The sequence below is a fragment of the Vitis riparia genome, chromosome 4, assembly GCF_004353265.1.
Source record: "Vitis riparia cultivar Riparia Gloire de Montpellier isolate 1030 chromosome 4, EGFV_Vit.rip_1.0, whole genome shotgun sequence".
Lineage (NCBI taxonomy): Eukaryota > Viridiplantae > Streptophyta > Magnoliopsida > Vitales > Vitaceae > Vitis > Vitis riparia.
Genome location: NC_048434.1, coordinates 21,890,317 through 21,913,483, shown reverse-complemented (window position 1 = coordinate 21,913,483; position 23,167 = coordinate 21,890,317). Strand labels below are relative to the sequence as shown.

Below are 23,167 nucleotides of genomic sequence, written 5' to 3'. Positions count from 1 at the left end.
TTTCCCAATTCACCTCCAAGTGTTCTTCTCACAGCCCATCAATCATGCATTGTAAAGGGTAAATCAATCTTCAGGAAGAAGAAGAGGAAGAAGAAGCAATGGAGGAAAGCCTAGATCACCGAAACTCTCTTGCAGCTCCCCTAATTTTCACCGTCGTCATCTCCTTCCAATTCATTTCCGTGTGGCTAGAACTCTCCAAGAAGGTAACTCCTTTCATCTCTCTCAATTCTTTTTAATCGAAATGTGGAACGAGGAATATGATTTTGGGTAATTGTTTCGTGTTTTGGTTTGACAATACGAGAATTGATGAGACTCTTGTGTTTTTTTAGGTTTTTATTGTGTTAAATTAGGGTTTCAAATTCTGTTTGAGTTTTTCCATTTGTTATCACATTGAAAACGATGGGCGAGGGACCACGTTCATCAAGAACGATGCATTGTGAGATTTGGTAACCATGTGAATTGCTATTTTGATCGCATTGAATGGTTATTATTATGGAGTTCGACACAAACAATTGAGCCTAACATCACATATTTGCACTGGGAGTCTCAACCTTGTTGAAAATGACAGCACTAGAAATCTTAATTTGGGTGATTAAGTTTGTCGTGAATTTGAACATTGATACTATAACAAAAAAATCTGGACCCTCATGAATGATGGGTAGCCAGAATCAGTAGAATCTGGGAGCCGTCACATGCTAATATCATTGTTACTTTCTTCAAGTAATGGAACTTCATTCTTTTCATTCTAATATCTTTGTTGAGATAGTGTAACAGTTGTTTTACCTCTAGTACTGAAAGATGGCTCTTTTGAAATGATTTTTCTTTTGGTTCCTCTTTTTCCTTCTAGAGAGGGTTGAGAAGTGCTGAAGATGACAAGTTGCGTGGAGAAATAAAGCAACTCTTGAAGGAGGCAAGCGCATTTTCACAGTGAGTGCTTCTAATATTTAATTGACCTCTTTCCCCTCCAATTAAAATGTATCATATGGAAGTTTAGCTCCTTCGTTTTGAATTACGTGAATAGCTGTTTATTAAGTTTTATCTTATTAGATATTTCTTTTTTTCTTTTTTTATATTTTTCCATAAAAGCCTTATCCATATTGCCACTCTTTCATGATATGCTTTCTGGCCTTTTCCTTTTTTATCTCTGTCAGTTTAATTTTTAATATTTTAAAGAATGTGGAATTTGACAGTCTTTTATTCTTTATTAATTTCAGGCCATCAACATTTGCACAGGCTGCAAAACTCAGAAGGATGGCAGCAGCTAAGGAGAAGGAACTTCTGAAAAGTATATAATTATATTGAAGTGGCATTTCTTATATATATATATATATATTTTCGGCACTCATTTTTAGACATCCAATCTAAAATTCTTTGAGTTATAAAGATTTGTTCCTGTACAATTTGGTGGGTCTTCTTTGGATTCTGTTTGGAGCATATGAGAAAATCAATGATTAATAATGTGGGTGAATTGTATATAACAGTAGGAATTAATTTAGAATTCAGTTTTCAGGGTTATGGGGTTACATTCTGAAGGATGACTTTGTGAACTCCTTATGATGGATGGGATAAGTGAAGAGAGTAAGGTCCAAGCTTGAGTAAAGAGTAAGGTCTTTCATTTTGAGGTAGATAGTGTGGATAAATATAGCAGGAACTTGATTCACTCAGCAAATATCTTTCATTTCAAGGTAGATGTGCAAACTAAAGGAGTGGATAAATCTTGCAGAAAACTAATTCATTCAATACATATTCATAATTCCTTTTGAGGGTTGGCTTTGATGGTCTTTCTCAACATCTTTCTCAATTTATGGATATATCTTCTGTTTAACTTTATGTCATCATGTGCTTTCTAACAGCTTGCACAGACATCCATTTTTATCATCTGCTTCCTACATTTGTTTATAACCATCAAATTAATTTTCATTTTACTTTAAGTCAAAGTTTATATTTCCTGCTGGTTAATTTGTTGCTTTTGCAATTTGGATATGTATTGCCTTATACAATTGAAAGTTTCTAACAGCTTATATTTATCACTTCTAGATCAAGAATCACTCAACAGGGAAAAGAAATCGTCTTATGATTCTTATCTGAAAGCTCTGCTCTTTTTGAAGGTGGTTCCTGGAACATTTTTTTTTAAGAACTTGAGTTGGTCCCTTCCTTGAGGTTCTAAAAGTTTATTCACATGATTGTACGATATAGGTGTTTTTTTATTTTGTGCTGGTTTGCTGGTATTGGAGCTCTCCTGTTGCTGCCATATCTAAGCAACTTGTGCAACCCTTTGGTAATACATTCTTTTAACCAATACTTTGATTGATATTAAAGACTGCATGCGTTTCCTGCTTACCATTGTGATTTTATTATTCTCTACGAACTTCTGTCTGTATTCATCAACCTTAATTATGTATATCTACCTTTTTGTTTTCTTCAGGAAAGGTGTTATCTTGGAGATCTGGGGTTTCTTCGAATGACAATGTTATGGTAATTAGAACTGAAATTCTTGTTTTTCTTTGTTATTATTTTTATTTCCTGTGCTAGAGTAACCTCATTAGTGCTGGGGTCACTTATCTGAGTTCTTCATGGGGGTGGGGCAATGGGTTGCACCATGTGTCTGGTAACCACAAGCAACAGAACAATTTGATTGATGCTCAAACCTCATGTCAAGAATTGGATCTCTTATACGAGTTCTGCAGTGGGGCAGGGCATTAAGATGCACTGCATGTCTTGTAATGAAATGATTTTAATTGGTGGCAATCTCCTAACACTTGCTGCAGCCTGCCGCTAGACTTTACTGCCAGTACTTGTTTGAGAAGTGGTTGCCCATTTAAGGAATACCACAAATCAATCTGCACAACAGATAGAAGCTATGAGGAGAGGTGTACAGCATATTGTTTTGCTGCTGCTAGATTTTGGGGAAAATTACTGCTCCATATAGTTTAGGAAACTTTTACCCATGAATGGAAAACCACAAAGCTACTTGCAAAACAAAAAAAGCTGTGAGTGTGTTCTCCCGTTAATAAACTTGAGCTCTTCCCACATGGCTGTTAGATCAAACATCAGACATCGGTGTTTTCTTATCGGCACATCTCAAGGGAATTTTCTGGTCCAGTTTCCATGAGGGGAACATCTTCATAACCTTTGTAAAAAACATAAAAGGTTCATCTTAATTTCTTCCTCCATGCCATTAAAATAAAAACTATAGTTTCTGTTGAAGGCATTTGAAAAATTTCTATACTGAGAACAGGTGTGGGCTTCTTCTAGTGTTTGGGTCCTTGTATATCAGACGCCAAAATAGCTCCAGATCCAATGTTCGCAGACGTTTCCTTCTTATGGAACACTTTACTAATAAAATTAGGGTTGTCAATTCACTCTTCATTATTAACAGGGATGGCAGAGACCTTTTCATGTTGTAGACTGTGTTACTTCTATCCTTAATCTTAGTTAAAAGGATGAGCGTGCTAGTACTGTTACATGTAACATAGTTAAACTATAGCTTTGGTGAAATAGGGAACTCAACTAAACCTTGAATCAACTATTTTAGAACCACTTGATGCATATGCAGCCCAATACATGCACTGTATCAATCAGTATCTAAATTTAAAACTTAAGCTATTGTATTGCATCTGCGGTAGTTTTGAATTGATCTGTCATCATTTATTTATTGTAATTGCAGGTTGGAATTATTCCATGGCTGGTATTGTCTACCAGAGTAAGCAAATTCATCTGCCGAAAAGTCCTCAATTAAAGGAAAGAGGTATATGAGCAACCTTGTTTCTGTATTATATACTGTTTTAGCTTTGAACGTTGGGTATGTAAATTCAGTTTTGGAACGATGAATGTTAAATCAACTGCCCGTCGACTATTTTGATTCTGTATTATGCTACATTGTTGAACCTTGCATTTCGGATATGTAAATTTTGTGGAGTGGTGAATGGAATATCAACAGCCTGTTAATCGGTGGGTTTATATCTCTCAGCCTGTGTTGTGGAGGATCTGCATTGTTTTTAATATCTGGGTTGTTGGGTTATGCCTGCAACCTAGGACCAATTCTCTGTCCGAGGAGAATTATTCACAATTTTTGTTTCTGCTATACCATGGATTATCTTTAATGCTTTTAGCCAAGCTAATTAACCATATTCAGGAGCTGATTAGCTGCTGTGTTCCACAAGCAGACCATCTCATATCAATACACATAGAAGAATAAATTATAGGATGGATTGCTCATTCAGTGATTGGTTTGATGGAGGGTTGGCTTTTTTTCCCTTTTTTTTTTTCAATTTCTTGGACATTTGGATCACAGTAAGTGAATAAACCACTAGAAGTTGGATCAATAGTAGATTAATAGAGAAACAAATATTGAATTGAATTATTATATTAAACAATTACTAGGCCATTGGTTGCATGGTTGCAACCAAAGGCAAAAGAATTCCTCACAAGGTGGACTATTTAATATTAGTTTTTTTTGTTTATTTAGAGTGGGTTTAATAATGTTTTTTAAGAGATTATTTTTATAAAAACGTTTTTTCTAAAAAGGTTTTTAAGATAATCATCCATAAATGTTTCTTCAAAATATATATATATATATATATATATATATATATATATATATATATATATATAAATAATTTTTTTTAAAAAAATTATTTTCTAAATTTTACTATTTGTTTTCCTTATTTGTTTTTAAATCAGACAAACTCTTCTTCATGCAATAATTGTTTTCTCGAATTTTGGGTCAACATGACCTATTTTGGGTTTAAAATATTGAGTTTTGGACAAATATATATATATATATATATATATATATATATATATATATATATATATATATATATATATATATATTTGTAAAATGAAAAAAAAGGGAAAAGTGGGTTTGATAGCTAATTTGAAAAAACATATGTAAAAAAAACTATAACTTTTATAAATCAATTTTTTGTTCTTTTATTTAAAAATATTCTAAAATATTTGTACTTTTTCATAACTTAAATAATTATTTTTTGAAATACCTTTTAACTTGATAATATTAAATAAAATTATCCAAAATTAATATTTAATTTTAATTTGATAAAAGTGTTTTATAAATAAATATATTATAATTTTTTATTATATAATATGAGATACAAATTATTGTGAAAAAAATCTCTAGGATTCTCAAATGATAAATAAAATGTTTCTAATCCCCTAGTTAATAATGATTTTATATTGTGTATTATGTAAATCCCATCTGTTAGTCCAAGGGTTCTCTTAATCATGTTTTGATGATAACAAACCATGGTTACGTTACGAATTAGTTTGAATTATAAAGAATTTTAGGTGTTAATTTAAAAATTTATCAAAGAATCTAATGGATGCAAGATCACGACTTTTGGAAAACCTTTAATTATAGGAAACATATGTAAGATGAATGCATGAGTGTACTTAAGATTTACATATCATTTCATGCATCTTTGAAAAACTCGATTTATGCGTTAAAGTTACATTTCCATCAAAATCTGAGATCTATCAAATGAACCTTAGGCAAAACGTTTCAAACTGACATATAATTTTACCTAAAAACCTTGTCTAAGTGTTAGAAGGAAAAAGATTAGAAAAAGATAGGTTTTTAGGTCAAAAATGGTGAATTGGTCAAGACTCTGTCCAAACCGGCTCAAGCGACCAAGGTATCAGTCGACCGGTTACCACTTCCCAGTCGAGTTCCGTTCAAGAAGTGCAAAAAACACTTTCTCTCTTCCAATAGCCTTTCCTTCCCAGTCGAGAGGATCTGCCTTCCTAGTCGAGGGTAACTTTAAATTAGGTCACCTGTCAAGATAGTGAACTGATCAACCCCCAACTCGACTGATTGAGGTTGTTTTTTGGTTTTCTTGGCTCCCGATGTTAGAAACCTATAAATAGAGAGCTCCACTTCATTTATGAGTAAGAGAACACCTGTATTTATTTGTTTACCCATTTGTTCTTGCTTTAAAAGCTTTAATTCTTTTCTTGGTGCATTAAATCCCCATTTGCATACTCTTTAGTGCACCTTTGTAATTCATCCTAGCCTTGAGTTGTATTTGAACCATTGTTGAGCTAGGTTGATAGATTCATACTTGTCAATTGATTGTTTAAACCTTCAAGTGAGTTGAAACTTGAAGAGATTGTGTAAGAGCCCATTAGAATCAGAATTCAAGTGTAAAAGTGATTGGAAGCTTGGTTGAAGTTTTAAGTTAGTGGAACCTTCACTTGATTAGGAGCTTAAGGAGAGTTGACATAAATAAGGAAATATCGAACCACTATAAAATTTGAGTTTGATTTCTCTAACTTTATATCTTTTTATTTACTATTCTTGTGCTTAAATTTGTTATGTTTAAAAATATTTTTTTAAATCCCAATTCACCTCCCCCTTCTTGGGTGTTTTTTCTTTTAAAAATTAGTCTTTATTTTCTCACCCTCATTTTCTCCTTTTATTTAATAAAATTGAATAAAAAGTTTGTTAGTTGACATCAACAATAAAATAAAAAATTTAAAAAATTTAAAATATAGTTAAAACTAAAATACATAAAAATTAATTACAATTAAAAACAAAAAAAAACTTAAAATTTTAAAAATAAAATATTTACTCCCATTGTATTTTCAGTTCTTTATGGATATTTATATTTTCTACCGGGTTACTTTAATTAAATGAAAATTTATATTTTATTTTTATATTTTTAGTTTTAAAATTCTTTTAGTTTTAATTGTATTTTTAATTTTTTAAATTTCTTATTTTATTAATCTCACATCAGTTCTCATAGTAAAAAAAAATTATTAAGTGATATTCTTAACATTGAAAAGGATCATTTCAAAAAATAATTATTTGAATTATAAAAAAGTACACATATTTTAAAAGTTTACAAATAGGTGAGGATAAATATGATTTATAAAAGTTTGAATTCTTTTTTCTATATATTTTCAAATTAATGGGTCAAAACCCACTTTCCCTAAGAAAAAAACCTCTACATGGGTTTAACGCAATGTCCATTACATTGTATAAATATCATTTTTTTTAAAAACAAAAGAACATAGGCCATGTTTATATGCGTTTTCAATCGTCGTGGCTGCTTTTGTGATGCAAGAAGAACATGGGCTACCCTGTGTTTGCGTTTTGCAACCATGTCTACTCCTCAGTTCTTCGTAGACTGAAAATAAGGATTAATCGGGATGAAAAAAATCTCAAATTTATAAAATTACTCTATCTCATTTTTTAATTTGAAGGGTAGTCAATTTTTTTTTTAAATATATATATATAAATACCCTTCAATATTTTTATTATTTATATATGTGTTTTAAAATAAAATATTATTTTTATAGTAAAAAAGTGAGGATATTTTTATCCAAAAATGAGTTTTTTTTTTTTTTTTTTTTTTTTTTTTTTTTTTTTTTTGTAAAAAAAGGTGGAAGATTAGATTTGTAATTTCATATTTTTGTCACTTTTAGTCAAAACAATTCTAAAAAATAGTTTTTGAGAACAATTCTCTTATTTTTATAGAACAAAAGTTTATTTGAAAATTTAAAATATTTTTAACCTATTTTAATATTTTTAAATATGTTTTAAAAACTATTTTTATATTTAGTGTTTTATTTTTAATTATTCTACATATTTGAATAATTATTTCTTAAAACAATCTTAAAAATACAAATGAAAATAATATAAAACAACTAAAAAAATTATTTAAAAATAATCTATTTTCTGTTTGTAAAAAAAAAAAAAAAAAAAAAAAAACCTTTTTTTTTTATTAACAAACGTGTTTTCTACATTTTTTGTTTTGATGACTATAAAACTATTTGTTCTCGACCATAACCTTAATCTCTTATCAAATCTTATTATTATCTTTAAGATAATATTAATAGATCAATTTCTTTATAAGTCTGTGGACCCCGCATTTCGGCTCATGCGTTTCCCACTCGATGGCGAAATTCGCTTTTAAATTTGAAAATTGATTTTTAGAAAAAGACTTGGAGTCGCCACTTATTTTTGTTTTATTTTTAAAGGGTAAACAAAATAAGAAAGAAAAACCCTAAGTGTGACTCCTTATTTGGAAAAGGTGGTCTACGAAAAACCAGATTGGGTTCGGAGGTCAGGTTACTTATCGGGAAGGTACGGTAAAGACCGTAACACCCTTCTAAGTCCCTAAAGTCGGGTCTCTACTAATAAAATGAAGCTAACATGGCAATTGACGAGTAAATCAATGAATATCCTGAATGATCATGTACACATAAAAGTCGAGACATGCATAAACAACGATTAGAGAAAGATGGGTACATACCTGGGCAACGAGCCACCATGCGCTATCAATAGAGAGGGTTAGTGCACAATTTAAGAATAATCGCATGTATGTTAGAGAGTAGGGTAAATCAATCATGTATGATAATTAAAGCAAACGATCAATCAATCAATCATAAAGTCACATATGTTGAGCTCCCACCAAAACCCATTTATTTTGCATGAATTAATATCACAGATTCCATTATTTCGGAATTATGAAAAAAAAAACATTCATGCCTATTAAAATCAAGAGGAGCAGAAGATTGCGGGCGGAAATGGATCCGGCGAATCGCAAGTGTATAACGAGCCAAGCTGTCCGGGGAATCTGAATTGTCGGCTGCGGATGCTCTCCGGGTAGGCTCTATCAGAGGATCCGGACATGTCTGACCGGGGAAGTTGAATCGTCCTCCTCTCCAATTCGGCGTCAAGCGCCGGATGTGAAATATTTGGAGAAGGTGGAACGTCGGCGGGACAGAATTCCGGATGTGAGATATCCGGAGAAGGTGGAACATCAGCCAGACAGAATTCCGGATGTGAGATATCCGAAGAAGATGGAACGTCGGCCGGACAGAATTCCGGATGTGAGATATCCGGAGAAGGTTGAACGTCGGCCGGACAGAATTCTTCCCCGGGTGGAATGAGCTATGCTGCGCGCCGCAAGGGGGACCATTTGCGTGTGCGAGGGAGAGAGAGCCACGTGGCATTTTTTAGGGATGATCCCACAGGTAGGTGAAGGTTTAGAGAGAGAAACGGGTTTGGTGGGTTGTATGGATATGGAGGCTTGGGTGAGTGGTTTTAATGGGTATGTGAAGGAGTGAAGGATAGCATGCACCCGTGAGACTCCATGTAAGTGAGGGAGTGGGATTGAGAATGAATGAGGGGAAAATGGGTGTGGTGGAGGATGCTTGATTCTTGCAAGCTTGAGTGAGGAAATGGGTATGGCTGATGCGAACAATGAAGAAGGCGTAGGCATGTGGTAACCGTGTTATACATCATGAGAACATGAAGCCTTTGCTTGGACAAGTTAAACTGGATCGAACTAACAAGCTCTTTCCCTGCTCTCCGCGACTCCGCCTGGGCCTCTCCTCACAACTTCAGCTTGCTTCTTCAAACCTCTAATGTCTCCACCCTTTTCTCTGTAGCATTGCCGTCCACGAAAGGATCTCCTCTTTTCAAATATCTCCAGCCAAACATCAGGAAAACTGGAATGCTCTCCTCCTCTCAGTCTCTTGAAAAAAATGCTTTCCCCCTTACTCCTTCTGTCTTCCTCTCCAGAAAATGCCATGAATAGAGGGGAAAAGCGAAGAAAAAGAAAAAGAACGAAAAAAAGAAGAAGAACAGAGCAATATATAAGGGGAGATAATACCACTAAAACCAAGCTCTTCATCACGAAGACCAAAAGAGCTTTCAAAAGAGCCTGGTGGGAGGATCTCAATGAACTTAACACACAAACACTAAATATATCCAACATGCAGCTCATACGGGAGAAAACAAAGATCAAATAAACAAAAATCAGAAACAGGTTTGCCTCCTTAGGTAATCAAAGCAATCATCTGAATATCAGCAAAAAACGTAAGGTGATCCTAAAAAATAAGATAAGATAAAGTAAAAGATAATCAAACCTGACTGATTCTTCTCCTACCTCTCTAAAAAAATGTTTTCCCCCTTACTCTTTCTCGTCTTCCTCTCCAGCCGTTCCCCCTTCCTTTCCTCCCTGGTATCCTCCTTTGCAAGCCACTCTTCTGCCCTCCTATTCACCGGTCAGCAAGCATGGCTTGCCCAACCACTCTTCCTCCTGCTGCAGCCGGCATTAAGCCCTCAGCTTCCTGGCTGCCCGTCCCATCTGGCAGGGATTCATGGTGAGAGGGGGGGGTCCCCCTCACACCTCAAAAGAATAACCCTACTCCACTCTAACAGCCCAAAAGCTCTTCTGAATATCCTCCAACAGGTGTCTCCACCCCATTGCATTTCCAACCCACTACCTAATTCACTGACCACCCAATCAGGAAGCAGCATCTGACTCTTTAAGAGCCCTCCACTTGGCAAGAAGTGTGACCTGCAGCAAATGAAAAAAAAACAAGCCCCATATAGGGGTTTACAAAGTCATATCCATTTTATGCTTTATCTATTTTAACTACACTATCACCCTATCGTTTTTTTTTTCTTTTTTCAAAATGCATCTATATATACCTTTATGTTACGGATGCCTTTATAAAATTTGCTTTATCATTTCAAATCATAAATATTTTAATTGGTCTAGATATTAATATAGTAAAATAAATTATATGGACGGTTATTTAAATGATTAGTGGGTATATATATATATATATATGTTTATATTCAATAATTATTTATTATCAAAAACATTATAAAATGATGTTTGAAAATTAAATTATCAAATCTCTTTTGGTATACATTTTTCTAAAATAGATATGATTTATAAAACACATTTCAAAAATAAAAACATAATAACGGAAAGCTCTAATATTATCTTTTATTTATATTTGTGCTACTAAAATGATTTCCCCTAAAAGGGACTAGTCTATTATAAGATACCCCAAAAAAAAGGTTAATTTGTCACGAGACATCAGGAGGTACCCATGATCATGCTCAACTTATTATCAATAAGAATAAAAGAAGTTAAATATTTTAATTTTTGTATTCAACAAAAATACAAACTTCATCTTAATATGAATTTTCCATTTTTACGTTCAGACAATGGTTTTTCTAATTAATAAAAAAGTGTACAAGCCTTTCAGTTTTCTTATCCGGCCTTCTAATTCATCACAAATTTGAAAAATATTTTCTTAAAGAAGCCGAATCAAAGTTGAAGATGAATTTTGTTTTTATACATGTCTTAGCAGAGAGTCATGATGGAAGCCACTTTTCCATTGCCATTAAGACAGAAAAGTAACATGTCGGCTCCACCACAGAGTGCTGCCACTTTTTGTACATGGAAAAAGAACTATTCGGGAGTTGATTCAACTACTAATGATATTGAAAATCTGAGTGTGAAGACAGGCTAAAACCAGCTGCATCAGTTGAGAGTCATGTTGTAGATGAGATGTGTTGTGTTGGGTGTTGCTTCAATTTCTCTGCCTTAGCTGGAGCCAGGAAGCAGCATGGATCTACACAAAGGGCATGTAACCTGACCCGCATCCACCCATGTGTCCAGGCAGTCCTTGTGAAACACAGGACAACAGTTGGGCAGCTCTCTGATTTCCTGGCTTTGTCCCCAGTCTTTCAAGCAAACTTCCATATTCTACTACTGGGACCGGACCAGAACATAAGCACTACCAGTGAGGTGTTCCTCGGAATGAGATCAAGAAACCCGTGTAGATATGTCCGCTTTGCACCCAAAGGGGTCCTCTCGACTTTAAAACGCATCTTCAGGTTTAAGAGAAGTCTATACTTATATAGCATCATGAACTTTCCTATATCCGACCGATGTGAGATGTCACAGCCAACCCCACCATTATCTGGTCAGCAGGTTCAGCAGAAATAGGTAATTTATGGACTTTGTCATCTTAATAGCAACACAGAAAAACCCCATGAGAGGAAGAAAAATGAAAGAGCTGGCGGGAGATCCTAAGGAGTCGTGTTTATTTCAGAAGCTTGGGGCCTGCTATTGTCCTTTAGCAATAGCAGTCCAGGGTAGCTCCAAAGAATAGGCCTAACTTTATGGACTCTTTATTTACCTGCAGTTCAAATTTGTTGGATTATTAGTATTAGGATAAAGTTGAATATTCAATTACTTCTACCCATAGGCATTGTCTTTTACCTAACACCCACACCGAACAACTTTTGTAGCCACCGCCAAAGGCCACCACTGATTCATCTGTTCAAAGCTTTAGGCGAGTGGAGCCATTTTGAATATGAGATTACAAGAATGACCTGTAAAGTGACTTTGATGGTATAGTGCGCAATGGGACAGCCTTATCATTGTAATTCAAGCAAAGTGGGCAGTGGGCTTTGGATTGAAAATTCTTTGCCTACTTACAAACAATCTTCACCTCAATAGACATTTGTGCTTCTGACCGTTCTAGAGAAATATCCATGATGCCGTAGAAAGAAGAATAGAAGGCAGAGTCTTGGAATTCAGACGACACACGACACTGTCGCGAAGACTATCTGGAGATAAACCCATGTCATTAGTCATGCGGGTCAAGTTTTGTATCTTCGCCAATCCACACATTAATATGTGAAATTGAAAAGTATCAATGTTAGGTACCATGATGCTGCTTGGTACAAAAACTAATGATGAGACTGCTTACTAGAATTAATTCCTTCTGAATTAAGAAACCATTGAGAGAAAGGGGTAGAACAATAATTGATCTATGAAAACTAATGATGGAAGCATTGCGCATGCGCCAAGGTCACTCAAGGTAGAGGGTGAGAAAACAGAAGGGAAAATATGCTTGACAGAGTATCGGATCTGTGGAGAAGCTAATAAAACTGAGAGACATTCTCCACTCAAGATCCCAATCCCCTGATATGATAGCTGAGTCATCGCCTAGGTAAATTGCTTTCGTCCCATTTGGAAGGGAAAGAGCCTGAGCCAAGTAACAAGCCACTTATCCATGGATCTCTTCCAATTTGCTTTCTCCTTCTTAGATGGAGCCTGGAAACAGCATGGATCTGCACAAAGGGCAAGTCACCTGACCCTCATCCACCCAAGTGTCCAGGCACTCCTTATGAAACACATGACAACAGTTGGACAGCTCTCTGATCTGATGGCTTCTCTTGATGCAATCCAAACACACACTGCATACAGCATCCTCGTGTTCATGCATCCCGAGTCTTTCCAGGAAACTTCCATATTCTACTACTGGAACCCTCTTCTTGATCCATGCCATCACAACTGGAACCGGGACTAGTGATGGGGTTTGCCCGTCCATTACAACAACATAAGTACTGGCGGGGTGTTCCTCGGAGTAAGCTTGCTCTGGTGGATGGAACAGACCCAGATGAGCGAGTGCCACCATGACAATGACCTTGAAATAGCCAAGCAGGTTCAGCAGAAATACAACATTTATGGACTTTGGCATCTTAATGGCAACACAGAAAATCCCCACGACAGAAAGAGGCTGAATGACTTGGAAGAAAATGGAGCAAGAACCAGGGCGGATCAAAGGAGTAGTGCTTACTACAGAAGCTTGGGGCCTGGGGAAATTTGTTTGGGTGGTAGGCAGCTGTGGGAATCTTGAAGAGAAAATGTACAGGGGAATGACAGAGAAAAGATGCAAAATGACTCTCTTTGCTTATTCAACTAGAATCTCTTTTCATTAACAATGCATAATGTTCCACTAGCCAGTGTCAGATATAATTTAAAAAAGCATTGATCCAACTGTGACGTTTAATTTATTAATAACCCTAATTTATCCACATTCAATACTACTCATTAAGACAGGGAAGCATGGATTGTAGCAAATCACTCATTCTTTTACACGATGTGTTGATCACATCTGTGGGAGTAGGATCTGCTTCAATCCTGAAACCAATCACCCATAAACGTGGGGTCAGGATATTACAAGTACTAAAAATGCCTTCCCCAATTCTACCCCTCACTCTATTATATGAAATCTTTCATTTTTGGTCCATTGCAAATTTGTTTGAACTCAATTTGTCTCAAGTTCTTCAATTGCTTCACTGTTCATGTCCTGTTTTTCCAAATTCTTTTGGCTAATACTCCAACAAGCTACCCCAAATGGGCAAATTTTTGCCCAATGGGATTGCTTCCAAGGGTTTATTCTTTAAGAAGGTTAGGTGGTTGTCACGCCCCAAAACCCACTTCAAGAGTATGACAGTCATTTCACACCTTAAGCCCAAAGGCTCAAAGTGGAAACGGCATAAACATTCGTATTGTAACTAGAAATTTACCAATTACCAAATTCTTATTTAGAGTAGTAGGGACAAAATTCTAAAATCTCCAAATATCAACTTTAAAAAAACTAACACATTAACCAGAGTGTTATTGTCAAAATAACTCCAAATTCAAATAATTTAAACTAGAATTAAATTTTAATATCTAAATAATGTCTAAAATAAAGTTTGAATCAAAATCCTAATAAAGAAAAATTTCTCAACCTAGCCATCACTCCTCACTCGAACTGAGAGTACTTGAAAAATTATCAACGAAGGGGCATGAGCTGAAAACTCAATAAGGAATATCAATACAATTTCATGGATCAAATATTTTTAATTATAGTTACAAACATGAAATATAATATATAATTATTTTCATAAAAACTTTTGAATTCAAAATGTTAATACAATAAAACTTTTCAATAAGACTTTCTCATATCCATTCCAAAACAATTTCTCATCAAAACTAAATCAAATACATTCAAAATATATTTACTCTGATTATCAAATAACAAATGGTGCCCAATTAGGTTAGATTTCACAATGAATGTCTAGTTTCAAATTTGTTATAGTTAAGGTGAATAAAACTAAATGTCAACAATTATAACCTGTTGACTAGGGTCATAAGGTCAACTATTATAACCCGTTGATTAGAGTCGAATATATCAACAATTATAACCCGTTGATTAGGGTCATAGAAACCAGAGTCAAAACACTTTATTTCATTAATCCAAACTTACAAAACAAAATATCATATCTCCAAAAAATTTCACATTTCATAAATAAACAAAGAAAATTCTCAATATATATACTTTCTATACAAAACACATATTTGATCCATGCAAAAAGATAAAAATAATATTTTTACACATTTCAAAATATAATATAAAAAGAAAATTATCTTATTTTATAAAAATCTGCATTAAATTCCCTTTTACCTCAAAGAAGTACTCAAAAACTTGAAGTATTTAGCTTGACGAATTTACTCCTCACCTAACATAATATCATATATAATATTAATTATTTATCTAAATATATAAAATTTTCAATCTTAAAAATATTTTATGTAGTATTAAGGATCCTAATTAATTTCTCATATTAATATTATTACCATCCAATATTATTTTCAACTTCCTAAACAATAATTTATTTCTTTTTTCTAACTTATCTAAATTAAATCTTTTAAGAATATTTATTTGCATTAAACTATTATTACTATTATTTAAATCTTGTACTGAAACTTAACAAATACCCCATACAATTTTATTTTATTTTTTCTCTAAAGTCAAAACTTTTAACCTTCATACTCACAAATTTTATGTAATTTTTACATCCGAAACTATATATATATATATATATATATATATATATATATATTATCTAGATCTATTCATTTGAGTAATCAAAATTTATCGATCTTTATTAATAAATCAAACTATATTCATAAATTTTTAATCTTTTTGACCTAAAAATTAATTAAACAAACTCTAATCAAAATTGGGATATTCCAAAGAATATCTAAAGTGTTCAAAACTAATTAACGAATATAAAATATTAATATAACGATTAAAAATCTTATCTAAAAAATTGACCTTCAAACCCTAAACCTCTAAATCCTCAACCCTATGTTCTATATCTTTCTGCTCTCTGTGTAAAAGGGTTTCCTAGATAAAGAAGATAAGAAAAATCTAATTTATATTTAGAAGTTTTAAATACGAAAAGACCTTTTTACCCTTATTAAATTATTTTAATTTTAAATCATTTTTAAATTACGATGTTACCCCTAAATTGGGTTTAGGGCATTACAATGGTTGTTTTATTTAAAATATTTCCCTTCAAAGACCACCAAAACTATATCCTTTTTTTTTAAAAAAAAAAATCTTATGCATGCAGGAGCTAACAACAAGGTTCAGTGAGTTGTTTCCATCAAAACAAAGCATGCGTGCCTAAATATGAGCAAATAAAACTTGGGACCTGTGTATAGGGAGATGATACGTGATTCCATGGAACCTTTTATCATCTATTATATTAATATAACATATTATAATTCTCCGGGCATCATTGTTATGTGGGTGGTTTATTCGGTGCCAGGGTGCCATAGAATGGTTGGAAAACCTACTGCTTTCATGTTGGCAGCCACTCAAATCCCCACCTGCCAGCATTGGGTTCCTGTAAATTAGAATGAACAGATAGCACACGGCACTCTGAAACAAAATTTTGCTGACACTGATCATCATTCTGATCTAATGATAGTTTTGCTGACCATGATTATCATTCTGAGAATGGCTGGGGTCCCATTACAATCTCATTTCGGTAGATATCAAAAATAGGAACAATCAGATGTATTCACAGTAGGAGTAACATTTAAAGTCTCATTATTTTGTACCAAATCCAATCTTCTTAATTCATACCTTGATCCTATATTTTTTTTTTTAATCTCATTTGTTTATATTTTGGTCTTATATATACATACCATCATCTAACAGTGTAGATTTCATCATACACTTTCAAATAACCTATATTTTATTTTCAATAGATACCGATCCATACCCTATAATTTCACATAATATTTCTTAAACTAATATTGACCTAGATATGTTTCAAATAAGACCCTTTTAAGAGTCAAACAACATTACTTCTGATGATGGGGTGCTGCCTCGGTAAAGACTGAAAGCTTTTTTTTTTTTTTTTTTTACGTTCAATGACGTTAATAGATTTCATTGATTCGGTAGGTTGTTGCTTTCATTTGTACATCTTGGACCGCTATTTTAGTGCCTCTCATTAATACAATACCTTTGTTTACTTATAAAAAAAAACATCATATACTATAACTATAGTACTAAAAAATAGTTACTTAGGCATAAAAAATGTACCACCAATCAACGAGTGTCATATCTCATTGCTTTATACTTCATGTATGAAAGTAACATGGCATTGTTGTACAAGCCAAAGAAGGTATTAGAAACATCTTCTTTAGGTTTTGATTTGAGTAAGGCTCAAATTCTGGAACTATAAAAAGAAAAATTAATTTTACTTTCCCAGGAAAATATTTGTGGAGGTCATTTATAAGCATGCTCCATAACTCAGGGCTTGTTTTGGATAGGTTTTTAACTTCTACATAAAAGATGAATAAGAAATTTAATTAAATAGAAATCTGTCCTCTATATTTGAGGAAAAAGCATAAGCAGTGACGACCATATTTGAAAGTTGTATTTGAAAATCAACTTTTAACGGATAAATCAAGATATACTTGGATCTATTTCCTTTTGTTGAATAGAATTTACAAAAATCTCCATGCTAATTTGCCTTCTCCCAAACAATTTAGAAAATCATATTCCAATGCCTATTCAATGCCAAAATTCAACATCAGATCACAACTCTTCTAACTAAGAAATAAAACCTGGACTTTGGTGTCATTACTAGCTGCTAAAAGAAGATATCTAATATTTAAAAAAAAAAACACTCGAATGGACCAATTTTACGCTACAAAGCTAAATTAGTAGCAAAAGGATATCAAGTGGCAGACTTCAATGTTTTTGAAACTTTCAATCCACTTGTGAAACCCACAAAAGACGGAGTTGCACTTACATTTGCATTAGACAACTTGATGATGTAAACAAAGCATTCTTGAATGGGGTTTTGGGAGAAGATGTTTATATAAGTCAACTATCAGGGTTTGAGACTACCAATACTGAGAAATTAGTTAATAAACTTCACTGGTTATATATGGATAGAAATAGGCCCCTAAGAACCTGTTTTGACGAACTTAAGAAGACTTCATTGTTGCACCTTGGTTTTCAATCTTCTCAAGTTGATAAGTCTTTGTTCATGAAGATTATTGCTAACAATTGTTTATTCATCCTAGTCCAAGTGAAGTGACACCTAATAGTTATGGGTAGCAATGGATAAGAGGTGGATTGGTTCATTGATCCTGATCGGCTTGATTTCTTCCTTAGCATTGAAGTGACACCTAATCACACAGGAGGTTTGTTTTTATCACAATCAAAGTATATCTCAAACCTATTGGAACAGTCCAAAATGATTAACGCCAAAGGATCTATAACTCCAATGCTTAGCAGCTCAACACTTTCAGCATCCAACGCAGATCCAATGGAAAAGTCTCATCGGTACAGGAACATTTTTGGTGCTATGCAATATGCAACAATCACAAGACTTGATATAGTCCTCGAAGTGACACCTATTAGAACAATCACACTAAATGATTTCTTCCTTAGCATTGAAGTGACACCAAATCACACAGGAGGTTTGTTTTTATCACAATCAAAGTATATCTCAAACCTATTGGAACAGTCCAAAATGATTAATGCCAAAGGATCTATAACTCCAATGCTTAGCAGCTCAACACTTTCAGCATCCAACGCAGATCCAATGGAAAAGTCTCATCAGTACAGGAACATTTTTGGTGCCATGCAATATGCAACAATCACAAGACTTGATATAGCATTTAGTGTGAATACGGTGAGCCGTCAACTCATGTATAATCCTCTTGATACACATCAGAAAGCTGTTAAGAGAATCCTAAGTTATCTTAAATTAACATTACATATGGATTACTCGCGAGGAAACCTAAAGACCTAAATTTAGTTGGCTACTTTGATGCCAATTGAGCTTTGGATGTTGATTATAGAAAATCAACTACAGGTATCTGCATTTACCTGGGGGATAATTTGAATATTTGGTGTTCAAAAAAGCAACACAGTGTTTCAAAAATGCAGCACATAGTGTTTCAAAAATGCAATGGTGTAAACACAAATAGATGATTAACTGTACATTCTTATTTTTCTCGCAGAGAATTTGAGAATGCTAGAAGAGAGATTGTTGAGAAATGATTTATTATTATTATTGTTGTTGTTATTGTTTCCTTTATTTTCCAATTATAGACGTCATTTGCATATTGGTTGCACACCTAATCACACAGTAAAAACCTTACCAAATACTTTTATCTTTTTACATGTGGATTTACCGTGATTGATTTACGTGGACCATGATTTTTTTTTTTTTTTTGATAGGTAAGAAAAGATCTAATATAAAAAGAGGCGCAAAAAAAGCGGCTCAAAGTATACAAAACCTATACACCCACCGCCAAAATGGCCAAAAAAGAAGAAAAACACTCAACTGGCCCAACAAACAACCTTAATTAGAACCCAACTAATCAATAAAACTAACTATAGTTAGAGGGCAATCAACTATAAACAACTTGGCCTCTAACCAAGAGAAAGAACAAAAGAGTATTTGAGTCTCTGGATTGACAACACATCATATCCTTGAAGGCCAATCTATTTCTCGCCTTCCAAACTATCCAAAAAATGTAAAGAGGGGTTGCTCTTCACACCTTGCACTTTTTGCCCACAAAAGAACCATGCCAACTAAGGAGAAACTCTCTAATTGATGAAGGCAGCACCCATAACACCCCAAACAAATTAAATAGCAAATCCCATAAAGACCCTTATTTTTGTACAATGTAGAAGAAGATGGTCTATGGTCTCCTCTTTCTCAAGGCACATAAAAATCTATTTGCCAAGACCCATCCTCTTTTCTGAATAAGATCCAGGGTTAAGATTGAAAATGGTTGGCACACTACTAAGTTAACCAAGGAAAAGCTAAGATTACCATTATCAACACAAATTTGATCACATGTCAATCAAAAGACACAGGACGAGTGACCCCATCTCTAATCTCATCCCTCCAACTTAGCCATTGAAGAACTTTGACAGAGTTTACAAGTTTTGAAGGTCCGATGACTCATACAAGAATCTTTCATCACTTTACAGTTTGCACAACCCTTTTAAGATATGTATTAAAGAATATGTCACTAATTGTTGGTAATTCTTCTTTTATATATAAAGAATAAGGATAAATTGCAAAATTTTCTAAATAAATCTAATGAACTTGACATTTACTCTGAGACCTTGCTAGTTGCTCCTTAACATCTGGGATAACAATAAATACTGTAAGGCCAGAGGTGCTAGAGTTGCCTTCTTTTTCTTTCTTTTTAGATAGGTAAGCAAAAGATGAACTAGAGTTGCCATTTTCTCGGATCAACAATGGAGCACAAGAAACAAAGGAAATCCCAGAACAGAAAAAGGCACATTGCACACAGTACCACCTTGAATACTAATTTTATTGCCTACTTCCTATTACTAAAAGCCTGATCTTACAAGCTTTACTCAGCTAATTTATATTGAAATAGATTTAGTGTGCAAAAACAAAAATATGGCATGATAGACTCTAATTTTCATGCATATTACTTTCCTCAAAACAAAAATAGAACAATAAAATTTTACCAAGGTCAGACTACCATCTCCTGGCCATTCACATTACACACAACTCATCAAGCATAACCAGAAATTTTTTTCCCAAACCTAGCATGCTACATTATAACCAACATTTTTCATTAAGCATCCAACTACTTCTGAATGCGTTTCACTCTCTGAATAATTTCCTCCAACTTTGTTGGAATTCAATGCTACTGTTTTTCCTGCCCAAAACCCTGTTCTTTTTTATTAACCAATTATCTCTTCCCTTCCCAATACTTAAAACCCTGTTTTATACATTGGCTTCCCCTAGTACATTTGGTTCCGATATTTCTAAATTAAAACCAGGCAGAAAGTTGTTGGCCTTAAATGGTAAAACAACCAATTAAGGCAAGAAATCCAATAAACAAGTTTTCATTGTCCCCAAAACTTCAATTTAAATTTAGGAATTCAAACGTCAAAAATGTCTCAATCCAAATTATATGCATATATCCTAAAAAACAGAGAATATTAAGTACCATAACAAAGGATCCGTCTATAGATGGAAACAAACATGGTGTAGCTGGTTGCAGATCAAATATTAACTGATAATAAGCATTAAAATCCCAGGCCATAGCACACAATCATTGCCTTGATCTTGACTCAGCTCGTCTTGCCTCATCTGGTGTTGACGGGAAGAGCTCGACATACCGTGATCCAATTGTCATCTTGTCCTTGCCCATAGCTTTCTTAGCCTCTTCTGCTGAAGCAAACTCCACATAAGCCTCTCCGGTAGCCTTACCATCTGGGCGACATGCAATGTGTACCTTATCATCTCCAAGCTCAAAGTCTCCAAAAAATTCAAGAATTTGAGATTTCTTCACAGAGAAGGGGAGACCACGTAACTTCAATATTTCAGTGTGCTCCATTTGGTCCTTATCTGAGAACCTCTTTGACCTAGATGGAGGAGGACTTCCATGGAAGTCATTGTCATATATTCCTTCATAATTCACCTCTGAAGCCACAGCATGGTAATAATCCTGCTTCTTGCACCTAAAAACTTCAACATATCTGCGTCCCATGTTCTGTCTATCCCTCTGCAAAGCAAAGTCAGCCTGCATGGATCCCGCAAAGACAACATAAGCCTCTCCTGAGAAGCGCCCACTCTTGTTCACCAGCAACACATCCACTATGTCTAGCCCAGCAAAGAACTTGAAAATGTCAAGATCGGTGCAGTTGAAAGGAAGGCCCCTGAGACGAACCACTGGAAAGGTGGGAGGCTGAAAGCCGCTTCCATAGCCATAAGGTTGGAAACCACTTGCACTGCTGCTCACTGCGAAGTAGGGATTTGATTCCATCATTCTTTGTCTCTTTGAGCCGATCTCGTACCCGTCCGAAACCCCCCCGCTTCCCAACATTGCCCTTCAATTATCCATACCCAAAACAGAAAAAAAATCCCCCACTCAACCTGTTAATAAAACCAAACCCAACCCACGTTTTCCTGACACCTAATGTCTTTATTCCTATACTTTTTTTTCCTCAAAACATTTATCAGATTTTATCAACCCTCCTAAACACCAAGTGAACCCCAGAAGCAGTGGAAAGAAGTGAAGAAACACAGCAAATGATCACCCTGGCCAGGAATGCCAAAACCTCGACTCACTAATGCTATCAGGAAGGAACAACCAACTGGGTGTCCTCCCATAATCAGGGGGAAAAAAAGGTTTTTTCTGGCCCAAAGAATTTCCAAGATGTAGTCACAAAATAACATTAGTGAAACAAAAGAATGACATTTTTCCAAGTGCGTCAAGGGTGTAACAACTGCCATGTTTCCCAACATCACCAATTATAACTTGCAACCCCAAGAACACCAATTTACAGGAATAAAAAGAATTGATAAGTATAAATAACTTGATAGAATAAGCATATAAGCCATTATAGATTAAGAATGAAGTTCAACAAGAGATTTTCCACGCTGCATACGGGCTACTTGGGTTCGGCCATTTTAGGGTTTGCCTTGAAAATATATACTTTACTGATTAAAGGCAATACTTCCCGAAAACAAAACCAATTTAAACAGTTGCCAATCTCCTATGATGCAGAACTTGAGTTATCATTGAACATGCCAAACGTTTACTATTGTTACAAAGACATCAGAAATTTCAAAATTCTTTCCTTAATTCTTTATGCATGAACATGTTGGAGTTTTCTTCCATATTTTCATTAAGACTAACAAGAATATACAAAAACCCTAAAGATTTTCTTGCATACATAACAAGATTGCAGCACATCAAAACAGGGAATTAGGATTTAAATAAAAAGAAACTTTCTTGAACTTACCCTCTCGATCCGTACATGATTTCGAAGCTTTCAACGGAAGAAATTTGAAAATCTGAACCTGCGTAGAGAAGATCGATACAGAAAGCCCTAGCTAGGGTTGCGAACTTGGAGAGGATTTTCTTTCTTTCGTATCGGACTTTCCTTTCGCTCTCGTTGAGAAACCAATTTATAGCTACTTCCGAGTAGGGAGATGAGGTGACGCTGAAATTACATACACAGCCTTGCCTATTAAGGAGACATTGGTTGAACTCGGAGGGTAATATAGACAACCAACCTAAAATATTGAGATATTTGCACGAGTTGTGGATTTTTAAACCACGGGATGCGATGAGATCTTAAAGTTATGTTTGATTACAAGAATATTTGTAAAAAAATGCCAGGAAAGGAAAATGGAAAAAAAAATTACAATGAAAAAAATGATTAAGTAAAATAA

The 23,167-nt window shown here is 34.3% G+C and overlaps 2 protein-coding genes and 1 long non-coding RNA gene across 4 annotated transcripts; 1 reads left to right on the top strand and 2 right to left on the bottom strand.

The window, feature by feature from the left end:
* Positions 1 to 3,969, top strand: LOC117912237. The gene is made up of 7 exons (XM_034826750.1): positions 1 to 203; positions 848 to 927; positions 1,215 to 1,285; positions 2,038 to 2,108; positions 2,197 to 2,278; positions 2,426 to 2,475; positions 3,668 to 3,969. The coding sequence occupies exons 1-7, from the start codon at positions 99 to 101 to the stop codon at positions 3,737 to 3,739; spliced, it is 531 nt and encodes a 176-aa protein (XP_034682641.1). The 5' UTR covers positions 1 to 98; the 3' UTR covers positions 3,740 to 3,969.
* A 7,130-nt stretch (positions 3,970 to 11,099) lies between these two features.
* Positions 11,100 to 13,506, bottom strand: LOC117912356. The gene is made up of 2 exons (XR_004651005.1): positions 12,057 to 13,506; positions 11,100 to 11,973 (listed from the first exon to the last, which is right to left on the bottom strand). It is a non-coding gene; the product is annotated as an uncharacterized LOC117912356 (long non-coding RNA).
* A 7,326-nt stretch (positions 13,507 to 20,832) lies between these two features.
* LOC117913065 (heterogeneous nuclear ribonucleoprotein F) lies at positions 20,833 to 22,885 on the bottom strand. 2 transcript variants are annotated; one of them, XM_034827963.1, is made up of 2 exons: positions 22,735 to 22,885; positions 20,833 to 21,816 (listed from the first exon to the last, which is right to left on the bottom strand). In XM_034827963.1, exons 1-2 carry the CDS (start codon positions 22,749 to 22,751, stop codon positions 21,039 to 21,041), a joined length of 795 nt encoding a protein of 264 aa, XP_034683854.1. In that variant the 5' UTR covers positions 22,752 to 22,885; the 3' UTR covers positions 20,833 to 21,038. The 2 variants fall into 2 exon arrangements, with proteins under 2 accessions (XP_034683854.1, XP_034683855.1); XM_034827964.1 differs by having other exon boundaries at positions 20,833 to 21,727; positions 22,735 to 22,817.
* Between the last annotated feature and the right edge of the window lie 282 nt (positions 22,886 to 23,167).